We start from the raw sequence: 19,791 nt of genomic DNA, 5'->3' as shown, positions 1-19,791 counted from the left end.
ATGCTAAATCCTTTAAATGCACTAAGTGACCCCGTGACCTAGTTTGTGACCCAGCATGACCCATATTCTAACTTGACCTAGATATTGTCTAGATACAACTTCTGACCAAGTTTGGTAAAGATCGGATGAAAACTATTTGAATTAGAGAGCGGACACAAAAGTGTGACAGACTCACAGACAGACAGACAGACAGACAGACAGACAGACAGACAGACTGACAGACCGACAGTGCGAAAAATATATATCCCCTTTTCTTCGAAAGGGGGCATAAAAACTCACCAGAGCACATATTGCTCAGGTGAGCTAAAAACATACTAAATACAAGCACTCTACATAACAACAAGGACTACAAACCGCTGGGTTGAAGTCATTGAGCCCATCGTGGTAGGACAGCTGCACCTGACAGCTCTCCAGGGTGTACTCTGTGATCTTTACACACAGACAGACGCAGGGCTCGCGCCCGCTCGTGTCCGACCCCTCCGACCCTGACCGTATGAAGGTCAAAGGGCAGTGGGAGTCATAGACACGACCCTTGACAGAGGCAGTAAACACATCACCTGCCTCGTAGAAATGTGTCTTTGTGCAGCTACTCTCGGTGTTCATCCCCACTGGAGGAACAAAAGTGAAAATTTGACTAAACACTAAATTTGGTTAAACATTTTTCTTAACCCTTTACCGCTTACAACATTATCAAAGTTTTGATTATTTAAACTTCTTCCCAGTCAAAACCATCAGCAGGGTTTTGATACAAAAAGTACTTAAGCGTTTAAACTCCTGCATAAGCAAACACATCATTAGAGATATGATAACAAAACTAAGATTAACGTTAGTAAAAGCATAACTTTTTGTTGATGTCGACACTGTTTTAGTGCTCATAGAGGTATGCACATTTTGGACAAAAAATCAAGCAAAGCAGCCAAAATTGACAAATGAAGTTGTATATGGGTTGTGCGCTGTGAAAACCGTGTTTAATGCATGTGCGTCCGCACAGGCTAATCAGGGACGAACACTTCTGCTTTTTTTATTTTCTGTTTAAAGAAAGTATCTTCTTAGCAAAAATCCAGTCTAGGCAGAAAGTGTTGCCCCTGATTAGCCTGTGTGGACTGCACCTAGGTTAAGCTGGGACGACACAGTACGCACATGCATAAACCCCCTTTTTTACAGAGCTCGTTGCATATATAATACACATTAATAAACTTATATTTTCTTACAAGTATATTTGGCCTCCCTGGCGTGATGAACCACTGAAGCACACAATAGGACGAACACTATGTAACCATGGCAACTAAATGTAATCTGCATTTTTCTTGAATTCCCTACTCACAGTTTGTGGAGGCTGTCATGATACCCCTGAAAATACAAGCAGAATACAAGAGATAAACCAACCGTTTGAGATCAACTGTAATAATGTTGGAAGAAAGTTTCAGTTACTTCAAAATAACAGAAATGAAGTGCAATGTTGACAGATGTTGTCACATATTCTTTTAAAAAAATCTATTATTACATGAATCTACCAGCAAAACTCTAAGATTTGGAATAGTTTTAAATAATTGTAATAACAAGAAATACAATATAATAAGACAAATGTGTCTGCCCCAGTGATTGGACCAGGGCCTCCTAAAAGCAAAATCTTAGTTGTTAACACTATACCATGTGGGCTTTTGAATATGTAGTTCTAATCCTATGTCAATAATACACATTTACGTAAAACTATCGCTCTAAAGTGTAACAAAAGCTTAATAATGTCTGTGATTTTAATTCAGGAGCATTCATAAACCTTTTATATATTTTTTGACATTTTTCTTTTTCAGGAATGTTTTTTTCTTGTTTGAATAAATAAAAAACTTTCCAACACCAATCACCACAGAACACTCAACACTTTCAAACACACTCATACAGAACACACACAGATAGCCTGATCCATGATAACAGAGGTAGACTGCCATCAGCACTGTGAAACACTATCTCCATGCTTTAAGATAACACACTTGTGTGCACTGTTGCTGTTACAGTCTCAATTACTTATGTTACTGTGGATCACTAATTTTAATGGCTGTCTAATTTTCGCCATCTAATTTTCGCCCTTTTAGTGATCCTGCTGTTGCCGAAAGTAATGACCACTGTGAATAATACAGACAACACAATTTCAGGTTCTCTACAGGTTATATGTTTGTCCATCAATTACTTACTAAAATGGTCCTGTTTCTTTATTCTACTTACATAAATAATGTCATATTTTATTAAGTTAAATTTAATGCAAGACTTTTCTTACTAGATTCAAGTTTTGAAGGCCTCATTTACAAACCTAAGATACTGATGAGCAGCAATCAGCATAAAACCTGAACAGACTGAGAGTTACTCGCACATAGCCCTTTTCAATTGGCTTATGAGTGGATATCCAGGGTTAAATCCACTCGAAAGAAACATGGCAACATGGCAACACTTCTAAACCACGACGTCAACAATGAAAATTGAATTTAAATAATCATGCTATTTAAGCTAAATCTGAATGACAGGTAGAAAAAGTTTCTGTGCAATCTCCATATAAATTCCAGTTATTTTGCCGTAAACAGGTTTTCCATTTGAAGAAACGTTTACCTTGATCTTCATCAAATTGATCTCAAAGGCGAGTCCAACCTTAGTCAGCATATAAGCTACGCATGCAAAACCTTTGTCCTATCTCAATTTATTTACCCAAAATATGTTTTGCTTTTTTAGTTACCATTGCCTTAACATTGACCTGACCGGCCCTAAATGCTTTCCCAAGCTAGGTCTAAATGTGAGCTATCTACAAAATTTCAGTGCAATGTCTCCTTCCAAACTCCAATCTAATAACCAGGATTTTCAACTTGTCAAAACCACAGACCAAATGACTATGTCTGCAGTTGAAGTGGTGCAAAATTTATATCAATTTCAAGTGATTTTGAAGTCTCAAACTTAAAACACAAGGTAGTAGTAATCTTTCACAATTCAAAAGTCCTTGCAGTTTATGAATTTGTTCTGGGTATAAAATTATACATTCCTATATATATTATTCAAATGAAAGTTATTTAAACATACCAAGCATGTAGGTAACACTGATTGCAATCCATTTAACCCATTTATGTCTAGCGTCTAGAAAAAAGGCCTTGGCAAACAGCGTAGACCCAGATGAGACGCAGCATTATGCCGCGTCTCATCTGGATCTACGCTGTTTGCTTAAAGGAATTTCTGTAAGAAGTATTCTAAATATAGAAATAAATATACTAAAAATCCCTTATTTTGGAAATAAATTGATGCAATTTCGAAGGATGGGAGAGTCCACCAGGCATAAATATGTTAAACAATGCAGAACATAATGCATGGCACGCCTTTCAAACTTGGACTGAGCTTGCAATATTTATGTAACATTTAAACAGAAAGTTTAAAATGCCTTAAGAAAACAATTATATTAAACAAGGGCTGTTTGTAAAACATGCATGCCCCCCTATACGGGCTATAAGTGGTGGTGGTGGTGGTGGTGGTGGTGGTGGTGGTGGTGGTGGTGGTGGTGGTGGTGGTGGAGGAGGAGGAGGAGGAGGAGGAGGAGGTGGTGGTGGTGGTGGTGGAGGAGGAGGAGGAGGAGGAGGAGGAGGAGGAGGAGGAGGAGGAGGAGGAGGAGGAGGAGGAGGAGGAGGGAGGAGGAGGAGGAGGAGGAGGAGGAGGAGGAGAGAGGAGGAGGAGGAGGAGGAGGAGGAGGAGGAGGAGGAGGAGGAGGAGCTGTAGCAGTAGCAGCAGCATTACAATACCAATACTTAAGAATGATCAAATGGGAAACGGTAATCTAGCACTGGCAGTAAATATGGGGCTCATTTACAGGTCAGATTTGGAATCTCTGCTGTAAAATGAGATTTTAAATAAATTAAAGGGAGGCAAATGCTGTAACAAAAAGAACATGCATAAACAGTATTTGTTTTCCTTGTTTGAACCATGCTAAATCCATAAAATGCCTATTTCCAGTAACTGTGACCTTCACCTGTGACCTTTGACCTAGTGACCTCAAAATCAATAGGGGTCATCTGCGAGTCATGATCAATGTACCTATGAAGTTTCATGATCCTAGCCCCAAGCGTTCTTGAGTTATCATCCGGAAACCACCTGGTGGACAGACCGACCGACCGACATGAGCAAAGCAATATACCCCCTCTTCTTCGAAGGGGGGCATAATAAAGACAGGGCTTGAAATATGGATGGAAATTTAATACAATATGTAATAATTAACATGACACATTATTTAACATAACCTGCCGTTAATGCCTTAACATTCAATTGCAAATATAAGTTGTTATGGCCACAATTTTCAATAACAAAGAATATGCAGTAATTCTCATGGCATTTATATAAAAAACAAAACTTGTATTTGTAACAAAATTCAGTCACAAACAAAACTTAATATTCCCATGACAAATAATCACAATGCATATTCAAACACATACAAAACCAAACCGGGATATGTGTTTACATAAAATCATAGAAACAAGAGGGCCTGAAAGGTCCAAAGTCGCTCACCTGAGATACAAAGGAACGGACCTGTTCTGTGCAGCCCATGATATCATAAGAACAAATGTTCTGACCAAGTTTCATAAAGATTGGACAATAAATGTGACTTTGAGAGTGTTAACAAGTTTTTACAAAAGCCATATAAGGAAAAATGCTACACACCCTGGTGGCCATGTTTTTCAACCAACTGGAACAATTTACTAATTTGTCCAAGATTCTATTGGCACATATCTTCTGACCAAATTTCATCAAGATCGGACAATAAATGTGGCCTCTAGGATGTAAACAAGGCAAATGTTGACGACAAACAAAAGGCGGTAACACAAGCGCACCATGAGCACATTGTGCTCATGTGCTCAGGTGAGCTAACAATGTGCAACTGTTTCAACATTTAAACACTGAAATATATTGTTATTTTTGTGATATGTAATAACAGCAAATAAAATACCCATTAGTCAATAATGCTTGCCAAACGAGACCAAAAATGTATTTGGCAGTATTTACTGGAAATAACTGAGGAATGATTAACCAACCGAAGTTTTGTCTAATGTTCATTTCATAAATTGTGTGCTGCATGTGGTCTTTCTAACAAAAGCGATCAAACAATTATGATCAAATTATTTGTAATAAGATATCCATGTGAAGAGGATTAAATAACTGATGGTGACTAAAAAATATTTAACGAGGACTTGAAAATAATTTTCTTTCTGCATTGTAATTCATGAATGTTAAAGTTCAACTGTGTTCTGACGACTCAAAAAGTAATAAAATACCCATGAAGACTGAGATATGATGACATGGGATTTACTGAAGTTGCTATACAAATGTTCATGTTGCATGAACCCATCAAACAATTTTACAAAGAATAAAAATTGTATGCTTATATAAATAATTTACAAGTTTTTAAATTGTGGGTGCTCCTTTTAAACTCCCTCCTAAACACAGACATAAATAAATATCATAAGCCATCATACAATAATAATCAAATATCCACAAGACGAACAACTGCCAAGTGATTATTTAAATATTTATTAAAGACATGTAAATTATTTTATTTCTGCATAATAAATTATGAGATACCATCTTACAAAGACGTTGGTCTCACTGCAGATTGATTCATATGCAGGAAAGCATCTGTTGAAGTTAAACTTAGTTTTGTAGACTGCAGATAAAAAAGTAATAAAATACCCGTAAAGACTGACATACGATGACATGTAATTTATTAAATGTTGTTCTAAAAATGTTTATGTTGCACGAACTGATTATTCAAATTTAAAGTTGAATGTGAGTGGAAAACATTCACAATCATGACCTGTGTTATGTTCTTTTGCGTACCCAATATGATTGCAAGTAGACAATTCTGTGTTTCTAACAACATTAAACATTTTGTATGCAGTTTATTAATTTACATTTTTTTTAATTATGTGTGCTCCTTCTAAATAGGTCACTCCATCCAAAACACAGGTAAACATTAAATACAGATTACATCATGTATGAGTGTATGTCAGCTGCTTTAATACATTATTACTTGGAAATGATCCAACAATGTTTTAAATCAAAGCGCTGAAGGCACTGAAGTTGTTCGCTGTTGTTGTCCTTGATTAGCTGGTGCGCCTGGCAAAGGTTAATCAGTGTAAACAGGCTAATCTTATTTGACATGCATTAAGCCCCGTTTTCCCTGAAAGCAGCCAATATGTACAGATTTCAATGATAAACACTAGACTGGCCAATGTCGACTTACAAGCTGGTAAATACACCCACTGCAGTAGTAGAGCAGACGCTCCTAAGCATTCATCGTCTGCAGTTCAGAAAGGCAGCGGTAATTGTTCATAGCATACTGAGTTACAGTCCTTAGCGTAACTAAGCTAGCTAAGCACATATTGATTTGCAGATCATGCTCTGTAAATTTAGATGGCCGCTAACGCTACCAACTAAAAACCAGAAACAAAATACGCATACCAAAATCATTGTGTTTAATAGAGCAAAATTAATGTTCTCTCAGTCTTATAAGGCTTGGGGATTCTCACTCCTTAATGTCAAATAATGTGGTTGTTTCAAGGCAGACTTTAACAAGACAAAAGTATGAGCCCCGTTCTGAAAAATCGGGTCTTAACCCTTTGCATGCTGGGAAATTTGTCGTCTGCTAAAATGTTGTCTGCTGAATTTCTAAAATTTGCATTTTCTTCGATTTTTTTTTCATAGAATACTATCAGAATAGCAAACAGTTTGGATCCTGATGAGACGCCACGTTCTGTGGCGTCTCATCTGGATCCAAACTGTTTGCAAAGGCCTTTAAAATTCGGTTCCCGCACTGAAAGGGTTAATGAATGTGTGTATAAGTGCAACCCCAGATTAGCCCAGGCTTATCTGGCAACGACACTTTACGCTTTTATGGGGTTTTTTCGTTTAAAGGATACCTGTTCTTTGCAAAAATCTTTTTGAGGAGGAAAATATAATCCCTTATTAGCGCTCAATTGGTCATTGTCGGATCAGGTACTACTTACATGTACCTCGGGTACACTTAAGTATACTTACATGTACCCCGGGTACTGTAAATATACTTAAACGTACCCGTTTGATATTAACCTGTACCCGAGTTGTATTCCCGCCCAAAATCCGATATCATAAAACGCACTACAGATTATTTATCGTAAAAAAAACTTCTCTTTAAATAAAAATGCATCAACATGCTTTTTTAGTATGAGTTTCGATAATATAGAGGCTATTTAACAGAAAATTGACAAAAATGTGAACATAATTAAAAAAAATTAAATTGCTGACAACCACCTATTTAGCGTTAAAATTCCCAGGTACGTTAAAGTATATAGGCCGTACCCGGAGTAAATGTAAGTATACTTAAGAGTACATGTAAGTAGTACCAGAGCCGACAATGACCAATCTAGCCTTATTAGTCTGTGCGGATTTCATAGGCTTATCTGAGACGACACTTTACGCACTACAAATGTTTTCCCCAAGCGAGGCTAACACATATCAGTGTGTTTTTTTTTACCATTTTGGGGATGGGGCCAGGTCCTTTTGGATTGGGCAAAATTGTGGCTTTTGACCAAAATTGGGAAATAAGAGTGGTTGTTTTTTGGAAAACAAATGCTTCACAAATGAGCATTTATGTGTTTTACATATAAAATTTAATAAATTGTAACTTGTAGTGCTGGATGGGAGATTAACTAAATGTTGATATTATTTATTTTATTTTTTTTTGAAACCTTAAGTCAGGAATTTTTAGGTCACATTTGGGAAAAATATATACTTTTTTCCATAAGGAATGGGGCCGGATACTGGCACCAATTGAACAAAAAACAACAACTGCCAATTCAGGACGGAATGCAAACTGATCTATAAGCATTCCTCAACCATGTCCATGAAATATTAAGTACTCATTTAGCATAATGTATCTCAATAATCTGAAAGATAAATGAATTTAAGGCCTATATTTTGCCTGTGCTGGCATTTTTATATGAAATGAGAACACATTTATCAGAGGAAGCTTGCATGAGATGTATGAGGTATGAGGATTTTAATAGAGATGATAGTGGAATGAGCCAAGTTCTTTTTTAATAGCCATTCTGAAATGTTAACAAATATACAATGACGAAAAGATCCCATATAGTTCAGTAGTACACAACTTTCATCCAATCTGTAAGCAGTCTATGGTATATAAAATTATACAGAATATATAGGCACAGTATTTGTGAACAGAAATTGTGAACCATTTACATTATCAAAACCATGTTAACAGTATTATTTAGGCGGTCTGTCAGGCTCAGCTGGAAGGGGTGCAGGACTGTCAATCAAGGGATTTTGCACTGCAATCCAAGCCTGAGTGCAAAACTTCCGAATTTATTAGAGAATTATTTCTATAGCTATTTTGCTATTTTGCCCCAACCCAAGTTTCAAGAAGAGTTTCCAGTTCATGGCGCAAGTATGTGCTTCTAGATCTTGTAATCGAATTATGCGGGACTTGTTCACTGGTTTTCCTATTTTTGACAAATGTCATTAAAGTAATTTATTGACAAAATAGTTAAATTTGGAATGGTTTTAAACTAGAGCTTTGTCATTAAAGTAATTTATTGACAACACTGTTAAATTTGGAATAGTTTTTAACAAGAGCTTTGTCACAGACGTGACATATACTCCCACATGCTGCATTGACACAGAATATTTTGCATGCTGTCTTCACAAAACAAGAGAAGCTAATTTATTGCCATTTTTTAAAATAATTATGCCATTATCATTAATGGCCACTTTGATCTTTGAACTCTTGGAATTCTTTTGCATGACATGCCGTCCAATGACCGTGGAGAAAAATGTTCATCATGTAGTCATTTCCCTGGGTCAAAAGTTATTATCATGCTTGTCGCATGTTGTTAGTAAAATGAGTGAAAATGTCCTCATTTTACCCCATTTTACCCCTATAACTTTTGACCAAGGGGTCAGATCAAAATTCCAAATAGTGCACTGCCGGACATATGCTCATAGCTACCATGTGTACCAAGTTTCAAGGTTCTAGTGCTATTAGTGTAGGAAGAGATAGTGGCCAGGACAGACAGACAAACAGCAGAGATCAATACAATACCTCCACGCTTTTAAAAGCGTGGGGATTAAATAACAATAATAATGTGCCTCTGATGTTCCTTGTTAATCCCAAGGTAATTGCAATTCATCCCTTCTGGCAAATGCTCTAATGCCTTCATTTAGTTAATGTGCCATTTTATTGGCACACAATTAGAGGCTTAATATTGCGATAATCACAGAGATAGCAATAATTAATTTTATTAAAACTGTGGGACTTTAAATGTTTTTAAGGAATCATGTTCTTGTACAGAGCTAGAAGTCAAACTATTTTGTTCACAAAACTGGTGTTACCACAAGCAAAATGTCTTAAAAGAGCTTCCTTTTCTGGTTACTTTCATCGCCCCTATAATCAAACATACAATAGAATTTCTTAATAACTTCGACACATATAATTGTTTCATATAAACTATTTGCAAACATTCTTGAAATGGTAAAAGATGAAATTAATTGTGAACTTTTCCTAGAAATAACAATGCAATGAGAAGGTTACAACATTTTAATTACTAAGATTCAAAAGAATTTCAAACCAATAATGACACCAACAGGTGCCACAAAAAAAAACAAGAACATACATTTTAGCAATTGGACTTTGAATATATAAAATGGCATGTTTGAAGGAATGTTTGAAGGAATATTATACTGTTATCAGCTGAGACAACTAGAGCTTTGTCACAGACGTAACGTATACCCCCACATGCCGCATTGACACAGACTATTTTGCAAGCTGTCTTCACAAAACAAGAGAATCTAAATGGTGATTTTTAAGAATTATTATGCCATTATTATTTATGGCCATTTTGACCTTTGAACTCTTGAATTCTTTCGCATGACAGGCTGTCAAATGACTGTGAACAAAATTAATGTACAGAGTCATTTTAAAATCTCACAATGAATGACATAGTTATGGCCCAGACAAGCTCATTTATGTCCATTTTTCATTTTTGAACTCCAAGTGCGACCTTGACCTTCAAGATACCGACGTAATTCTTTCGCATGACACATTGTCCAATGATTGTGAACAAATGTACCAAATAATTTTAAAATCTCACAATGAATGACATAGTTATGGCCCGGACAAGATCATTAACGGCCATTTTTTACCTTTGAATTCACAGCGTGACCTTTGAGATATCGACGTAATTCTTTCGCGCGACACACCATCCAATAATGGTGAACAAATGTGCCATATGATTTTAAAATCTCACAATGAATGACATAGTTTTGGCCTGGACAAGCTCATTTATGGCCATTTTTGACCATTGAACTCAAAGTTTGACCTTAACCTTGGAGATATCAACGTAATTCTTTCGCACGACACACCGGCAAATGATGCTGAACAATGAACAACATAGTTATGGCCCGGACAAGCTCATTTATGGCCATTTTTGACCTTTGAAATTAAAGTGTGACCTTGACCTTGGAGATATCAACGTAATTCTTTCAAGCTACACACTGTCCAATGATGGTGGGCAAATGTGCTAAATGATTTTAAAATCTCACAATGAATGACATAGTTATGGCCCCGACAAGCTCATTTATGGCAATTTTTGGTCTCTGAACTCAAATTGTGACCTTGACCTTGGAGATATCGACGTAATTCTTTCGGTGACATATTGTCCAATGATGGTGAACACATTTTCCAAATGATTTTAAAATATCACAATAAATGATAAAGTTATGGCCCGGACATGCATTTGACCTTTCTTTGAACTCAAAGTGTGACCTTGACCTTGGAGATATTGACGAAATTCTTTCGCGCGACACACCGTCCAATGATGGTGAACAAATATGCCAAATGATTTTTAAATCTCACAATAAATGATAAAGTCATGGCCCGGACATGCATTTGACCTTTGAACTCCAAGTGTGACCTTGACCTTTGAGATGTTGACGTACTTCTTTTCGCGCGACACACCATCCCATGATGGTGAACAAATGTACCAAGTCATTTTAAAATTTAACGATCAATGACATAGTTATGGTCCGGACAAACTTTCGGTTTAAAACGCACTAAGTGACCTTGTGACCTAGTTTTTGACTCAGCAACCCATATTTAAACTTGACCTTGACATCATCTACATACAATTTCTGACCAAGTTTGGTGAAGATAGGATGAAATTTTTGGGACAGACAGACAGACCGACAGACAGACCGACAAAGTGACTCCTTTATAGCCCCCATTACCAGTAATGGGGGTATAACAATTCATGAATGTCAGAAATCAACATTTCCAATGGGAACCAATTAATTCTGTGATGAATCTTTGAACCATTGGTGTTCTTGTAACAAACACAAGAAAGCTTCATATAAATTTCGTTAAAATTCCCATCAGTAATGCGGCTAAAAATCCTATTATGCATTTATACAATAATATTTTAATCAAGAATTGTGCACTCCATACTAAAAACTATATTCACATGAACAAGAATGACGCTAATTTAACTTTATCATTTAAGTGCATCATCCTCTTTGTTTTTCTTTTCACATATAACACCTTATCATGCTGATTGCCACAAAAAATTTTTTTTAGCAATTGTGCAAAGGCTAGTTTTACCCAGACAGAATTAAAAAAGAAACCATATATTATTAAGTTTCAGTGTCAATTACACTCTAATAACCTTTTACAACTCAGATACGTATATTTACGCATTCATAGTCCCTTAGAAAGTTAAATTTAATTAAAGACCTTTCTTACTAGATTCAAGTTTTGAAGGACTTATTTTCAACCATTAGATACTGATGAGCAGTAAACAGCATATAACCTGAATAGACTGCGAGTCACTCGCAGGCTGTTATGGTTGTATGCTGGTTGCTTAAGCCATTTTCATTTTGCTTCTGACAGAGACAGGGTTAACCATGTTCTCTACAGCCAAGCAAACAGCTGCCACCACATCTAGAAATTATTACTGCATTTTAAAACATAAACTGGGCAAATCTGAGAAAGATAAGCAATTATAGATGCAATCTGTGTGTGGTTTGGAACCATTTCAGCACCCATGATTGCAGTTCTTAATCATTTTCAAGTGGTTTCTCCGTACATCATTATTATTAATGTATGATGCGCAATTGTTAAATATCATGGATGGCTGTCATATCCGAAAGTGGATAGTACGTGCTGTGTAAACATATGATAAACACTCAATGCCCATTCACCATTAATATCTCTGCGTGGTCATAAAAGCAAGAACTGTTTGCTGAGACGTCTTGTCAATACATAATACAATTATGCTGCATACCATATTTGTCACATAGCTTCAGTAGATGTGTAAATAAGCAACTCATGGTCAATATGTTACCAAATTTTAAGAAAATGGTTCCAATTACCCAAAACAAAGTTGCATGTATATTGTAGAGGTTAATATACAATTAAAGTGAAACCAGGTATTAAGGCATCAAATAAACCCACTTATTATTGCCTTGGGCTCAATAAAATATGTGTTTTCCATTACCTGCTCTGCTGCTCATACACAAATGGACTGAGGGAGGAGGATTCTAATATACCATAATCCCAGAAAACCAGAGATTGGTCCCACACTTCCATACACCAAAAGACAATACATACATCCTCTGTACATCCTGTCATGCAGACAGGCTGGAATCCTATCCCAGCATGTTTGTAAATATAATCATTACTTATTCCACAAGCCCGGAACAGTATATACATGTATGGGCCGTGCTCTGTGAAATAGGTGTTAAATGCATGTGCAGTCTGCACGGGCTAATCAGGGAAGACACTTTCCGCATTTATGATATTTTCTGTTTAAAGAAAGTCTCTTCTTAGCAAAAATCCAGTTTAGACAGAGAGTGTTGTCCCTGATTAGCCTGTGCGGACGACTGCAGAGGCTTATCTGGGACGACACTTTACACACTTGCATTAAACCCACTTTTCACAGAGCGTGGCTCACATGTATGATGTTTATCTGTGATAAGTGTTCAGCAAGACATACAGTTCAAACATATGTTATTTCCCACCTACAATTTTACACCAACTAGTCATGAAAGTTAATTGTTTGTTTTTATCTATTCATCAATTGACAAATCCATTTCAGTATAAGTTTCAGTTTCTACTTCAGTTAAAAAACGTTTGAAAAATCACAATCAATTTCTACATTAACACTTGGAAATCAAAAAAAAACTTCTATAACAATTTAACTCCATATAAACGTACTCCCAGAGCCTTTGATATTTTTTGCCATTGCCGCTCTGCGTTATAAAGCTGGGAGTTGAATTATTGCAACTTAAACAATGTAACAAATTTTTTTCGGCGTAGCTGTTTAACGTCATTTTTTACCTTACCTGACCTTTGTAAGTGTCCAATAAAATTCAAATGAAATTTCCTGCTGCTAGACACGAATGAATACACTTCATTTATTCCATTTGCTGATTTGAGCATACCACCAGAACATAGGAAGCATGACGGCGTCCTTGTAACACTGTTTTACTGCGTGTTAAGCATGAAACCATTTTTATCTCTAATGAAAAGGCTTGATAGATAGAACAGTTTTACACTCAACTCTTGACATCAATACAGATTGTGCGTGCACCTTTTATTTTCAGAGGATTGCCAGCGCCAGAGCGTTTGTACTTAAAGGCTATGTTCTCAAATTTAGTAATTACTTCCATATTCCTGTCTGTGTACTAGTATATTTAAGTTCATAAAAGTATCGTGTTTCCTTATCCTGATATTCGTTTTGTCCAAACCATTTTAAATTGTTTTCAAAATTGAACATTTAACATGTAAAAGTATTAAGTTTTAAACAAGCCGTCGTTCCAGCAGTGGAAGCGTGGCCTCACTTTAATGCATTGCATTCCAACCCGCAAGGTATCAGGGTCAGTTCGCGGCCAGTAAAATATTCGTTATATAATATAGACGCTATCGCGCGAACTAGGTAAACTGGAATTTTCTTTAGACCAGAAAAATGTTAAATGAAGATATTCAGCGATATAATTATGGTGTGTCAATAAAAGATTCTTAATGTGTTTTCAACAATACCATGATAAATAATATTTTTAATTAATTTAACGAGAATTATTCCACCATATTTACTAATGTATTAAGCATGAGCACGATGATTCTCGATACTGCTAATAATGCAATCAAATAGCAATGCTCAACAAACCACTAAAACAGGTTTGTTCGAAGAACGGGGGTATAAATATTTGAAATATGTACGGATACTTCGTGTGTGGCCGGTTGACTCGTATGTTTTAATTTCACTTCCATTCTTCTTTTGGTTTTCTGTTTTGTATCTATAGGTTTATGACCAGCAATATGTAATAATGTAAAATAAGCCGCGAAAACTCCTTGTAACATCCCGTTCTGCGTGTGATGCAGCTAAGAACTGCTCAGAAAAAGACATTCGCTTTCTTTGATCTCATTCATTGAACTCTTTACCTTTCACCAACTCCAACCACAATCAACGCTGTATATCTTTTTTAAAAGATATTTCTTGTTTCAACTTTTGATACAACAGGGATATCATTCAAATGTGCACTAAATGTCTAGATTATTTTTTTAACACTTTCCCACTCAAACGCAAAGTGAAAATGGCTATGTGCAACAGCATAAAACCAGAACAGCCTGCGAGTAATTTGCAGTCTGTTCTGGTTTTATGCTGTTTGCTGCTCATCAGTATCTTTGAGTTGAAAACAAAGCCTTAACAAGCAAATTCGTTGAATTGATATTCCCCGCCAGTATACTTCTGGACACAAAAGTTTTCTGGACACGCACAAAAAAAAGCATTTTTTCAAGATCAAAGGGCCATAACTCCGTTATTATCCGATGGTGTTTAATGCCATCTTGCGTGCATCATCCTCTTATCCATATATATACTCATACCAATTAGTTTCAATGAAATCTGCCAATTAAAGCACTGCCAAGATATGGCTCCAGACACAAAAAAGCATTTTTTTCAAGATATAAAGGAAGGACGGACAGCACCAAAACAATATCCCTCCGCTTATGGCGAGGGATAAAAACTTGAATCTAGTAAGAAAAGGTATGTAATTACAAGTAACTTTCTAAGGGACTACAAAAAACGTATCTAAGTGGTAAAGGGTTAATGTTCAACAGAGTTGGAACTACATGTATTGTGTACATTAGGGGTTGACAGAATGTGATAAAATGAATGGGAAATTTAGTTACTGCATTATCTGGAAGTCTGCATACCTCTAGAGTATGATCTTTTCAGCAGGCGTTCACTCACTTGTCTCACTAACCCAACAATAACAATTGCACACTTCAAGTGAATTCAACACATACACCCTCATTATGCTGCAGGATCAGTCAGGTATGGGAGATGAGAATAGCAGCAGCCATTCCTGTAATGTATCTGGTGGAAATCTTTCAAATGTCACTCTTACAGAGCCTGGTATTTAAGTCAGGTGCACTGAACAAGATGTTTTGTAGGAGGAGTCTAAATGAATATTTTGAAAGGGCAAATGCAGCAATATGATCTTTCCTGTGGCAATGCTGTGGACAATTTTTTCATTCCCAGGGTGAAAAGTTCAACTATATACGACACTATATGGTCTTTTTACTAGATTCTGTTATATACCCCTTTACCACTTAGATACCTATTTTTAGGCATGTGTAGTGCCTTACAAAGTTAAATTTAATTAAAGACCTTTCTTACTGGATTCAAGTTTTTTTAAATGCTTCATTTCCAATCCAAAGATTCTGATGAGCAGCAAACAGCATAAAACCTGAACAGACTGCGAGTTACTCGCAGGCTGTTCAGGTTTTATGCTGTTTGCATATAGCCATTTTCACTTATCTTATGAGTGGGAATGGGTTAATATAATGGCATATTCTCATTTGCACCAGTAATTCAAAGGCACTTTGTGGGCATGCTTAACAAGAAATATCTTTAAAAAAGATAAACGGCGTTGATAGTTCAATGAATGAGATCAATGATAGCGAATGTCTTTTTCTGTGCAGTTCTTAGCTGCATCACACGCAGTAATGGATGTTACGCGGAGTTTTCACGGCTTATTTTACATTATTACATATTGCTGGTCATAAACCTTTATATACAAAACAGAAAACCAAAAGAAGAATGGAAGTTAAATTAAATCATATAAGTCAACCGGCCACACGCGAAGTATCTGTATTTATAGGCGCGTTCTTCGAACAAACCTGTTTTAGTGGTTTGTTGGACATTGCTATATGATTCCATTATTAACAGTTTCGAGAATCATCGCGCTCATGCTTAATACAATAGTCAATATGGTGGAATAATTATTGTTAAATTAATCTAAAATAATATTTATCATTGTATTGTTGAAAACACATTTATAATCTATTATTGACATATCATAATTATATTGCTGAATATCTTCATCTAACATATTTTTGGTCTAAAGAAAATTCCAGGTCATCTAGTTCACGGATAGAGTCTTTATTATATAACGATTATTTTACTGGGTGCGAACTCCGGTGATGAACTGTATATAAACTCTGACTTTCACACACTGGCCGCGAATTGACCCGAAACCTCGCGGGTTGAAATGCAATGCATTAAAGTGAGGCCTCGCTTCCACTGCTCTTTATACTTTTACATGTTAACATGTTGACATGAATATGGAAGTACTAAATATGAGAACATAGCCTTTAGTATAAACGCTATTGCGCTGGTAATTCTCTGAAAATAAAAGATGCACGCACAAACTGTATTTATGTCGAGAATTGATTGTAAACTGTTCTATCTATTGAGCCTTTTTCATTAGAGATAAAATTGTTTCATGCAGTAAAACAGTGTTACAAAGACGCGGATATGTTTCCAATGTTCTGGTGTTATACTCAAATCAGCCAATGGAATAAATGAAGTGTATTCATTCGTACCTAGCCGTGGGAAATTTTATTTGAATATTATTGGACACTTACAAAGGTCAGGTCAGGTGAAAAGCTGGCTTAATACAGCACGCCGAAAAAAAAAGTTCTACAGATTGACAAACATTCATTTGTTTTGGGTGCATGTCTTCAAACAAAGATTCATCATTTAAGGTCCACAACTGTGATGTCTTTTTGTTTATTCATCAAACCAGCGTGTTTTTTTGTTCGAATCTGGGTCCAGTTGGGGGAACCATTCCCAATGGAAATAAGTATATATGTTTCCCAAATGGAACCTAAAAATTCCCAATTAAGGTTTCCAATTTTTATTTTTTATTAAAAACAAGTCTAAACATGTCATTTATCTCCAAATCCAGCTCTAAAAGTTATGGAAAATATAATATTGAAATCACTTTTATAATCAATTGTTAAGTAATTGTAAGCATAAAATCAACAACATAAATTTCCCAGTTTTAAGCAAAAACAACACGATATTTCCCAATCTAAAGGGACCTGGCCCCATTCAATGGTGAAAAAACAACACTGCAAACCCAGTAGAATTTCACAAAATTTAACTTAAAAACATTCATTTTCTACTAGATATATTTCCCATAAAAACAAAAGGAACCTCAAACAGTAAAAAAAGTTTAAAGATCCCTGTTTCTTTACTCAACATGTAAGTCCATATAAACGTATTCCCAAAGCCTTTGATGATTTTTGCTATGGCAGCTCTCAGCAACCCTTTGGGTTATAAAGCTGAGAGTTGAATTATTGCAACTACCCAACTTGTAGGCTATAGCATGTCTTCATCCTCAGCACCCCCCCCACCCTATCAGATGATTGATTTTGTTTTTTTTGCAAGGTGTAAACAAGGCTTATCAGATATCCTGGAACCCGTCTGAACCAGGCTCATCCACAAGAGAATTTCCCGTTTTATCAGTCAAACAATCTTAACAAAATGTATGTTTTACAATCATTGTTAGACCATCAGAACCATTGCCTAAGTCTTGATAATTTATCTCCATAAAACATCATGGTTTACATTAGCGATTCAATTTTCTGGATGGATGTACATACTTTGAATTCTTATTTACAGATTGTCAATTCAATGAATTTAGTTAGGTCTTTGATTAAGATTTATCAGAATCTCTTTTTTTTCCCTTGTTATGGAATTAATGTCTATTCCACAACCTAACACTTAATAATAATTTTAATGAAAATAACTCAGGTAAAGTTAAGGAAGCTATAATTACAAAATTCAGAAGCAATTAAGTGTTCTGTTTACTGTATACATCAAATTTTAAATCAACGCCTTATTTACAACAATATTTCTGACTTTGCAACATTTAACGTATGCATATCGTCGCTGTTGTTCTCAAACCTCGTAGCTCCAAAATTTAAAAAAAATCTTTTTCGTCTTTTCCGAATATATGAAGTCTGGCGCGTGTTTTGGGCTATATCTCGTAGCTCTACACCAATCAGAGCCCTTGAAAAAGCCACGTGACGAAATTTTGAAGCTTGATTGTTGGCTTTTTTGTTGGGCGTAAAGTTGTAGTGACATCATTTCACCTATAGGTACGTCATTTGTTTGGACAAAATTGACAAAAACGTTTTAATATTTGCAGCTAAGAGATTTCCTATCAGGACCAATTGTCGTACCTCATAAAAATGACAAAACTGTGGTGACGAAATATCGTAGCTACCATTTTTGAATATCAGTATGACTTATCAGTATGACTTACGCGTCTACGGCTTGTACCGTATTTTGCAGCTTCATTTGTTTGGTACTGTTACAGAATTTCAATTTCTAAAACATCGTTACAAAAAATGTGACGGTTTTTTCTCTCTCCTGAAAAGTTGGCATTTTGTAGTCACGAGGTTTGAGAAAGACAGCCACGATATGAGACTTTAAAATAAATAATGGCTTATTTGGATTAAAAACAGTTCTCACAAACAGCTTTATTTACCTAATTTAAAATTATTTCTTTTCCACGCAGAGGAATAAGATACCAATACATGTTTCACAATCAACTTTTGATTGCAGCTGTAATATCCATGGTTACTGCACAATTCTCCATGGTATCTCCTTTCACATAGTGTTTATCTTCCATACACAAAAATCACAAACAACTAAAAGTACCTAATTTAAAATGTTACTTTATTTTGCACATACAGGACAAAGATACCAGTACATGTTTCACAGTCCACATTGAATGGGACTTGCTATACCCATTGTCATGGCGCAATTCTCCACGGTATCTCCTATCACAGAAAACACATTGTAGTACATCATAGTAAATACATGTATCATCTACACACCAACAAACACAATCACCATTGGTGAAACCCCACAGCCATGAAAAAAGGCAATTAATGCTCCAGGAAGGCACTAGATCACAACACTCCTGTATCCCTGATAGCATACACACAACTAGCAGACATCTTTATTTCACCTATCACCTGATTATTAAGAAGACTAACTGCAAGGAATTTCCGACTGCCTCCTCCCCCTTCTAACCCCCACAACACTTTTCCCTATTCAGTGGCTTATCATTCACAGCTATGTGTAATAACCAAACACAGGAACTTCTATCTGTTTTACCAATTAGCTGAAATAACTTTGATCAAGATGTCTGTTATCAAATGTTGTTTCATATATAAATATTTCTTCTGAGTTGGAATCAGCAGGCAGATAGATCCCTGGAACATTTAAACATTTGCAGGTGGGGTCTGAAGCAAAGATCCACCCATCGCCTCACCAATCATGAGTAAGCTAGGTGCCGACTAAATTCACTAATGCTTGTTAATTGAGGCGCTGATACAACAACAATAATATTGTGCGGATTATT

At 36.0% G+C, this 19,791-nt stretch overlaps 1 protein-coding gene across 3 annotated transcripts in view; it reads right to left on the bottom strand.

Annotated features, from left to right (window-relative positions):
• LOC127880644 (uncharacterized) overlaps positions 1-19,791 on the bottom strand; it is a 62,054-nt gene that overhangs the window by 21,910 nt on the left and 20,353 nt on the right. For 2 of the 3 annotated variants that reach the window (XM_052427967.1, XM_052427982.1), the window contains exons 3-4: positions 1,212-1,350; positions 355-608 (exon numbers count right to left, since the gene is read on the bottom strand). In XM_052427967.1, the coding sequence (XP_052283927.1) occupies positions 355-608; positions 1,212-1,302 (345 nt within the window). In that variant the 5' untranslated portion in view covers positions 1,303-1,350. Of the gene's footprint in view, positions 1-354; positions 609-1,211; positions 1,351-12,560; positions 13,198-19,791 lie in introns of those variants that run through there. The other variant, XM_052427974.1, reaches the window with a different exon arrangement.

Source organism: Dreissena polymorpha, chromosome 1, assembly GCF_020536995.1.
Source record: "Dreissena polymorpha isolate Duluth1 chromosome 1, UMN_Dpol_1.0, whole genome shotgun sequence".
Classification (NCBI taxonomy): Eukaryota; Metazoa; Mollusca; class Bivalvia; order Myida; family Dreissenidae; genus Dreissena; species Dreissena polymorpha.
This window is presented reverse-complemented; position numbering and strand designations above follow the sequence as displayed.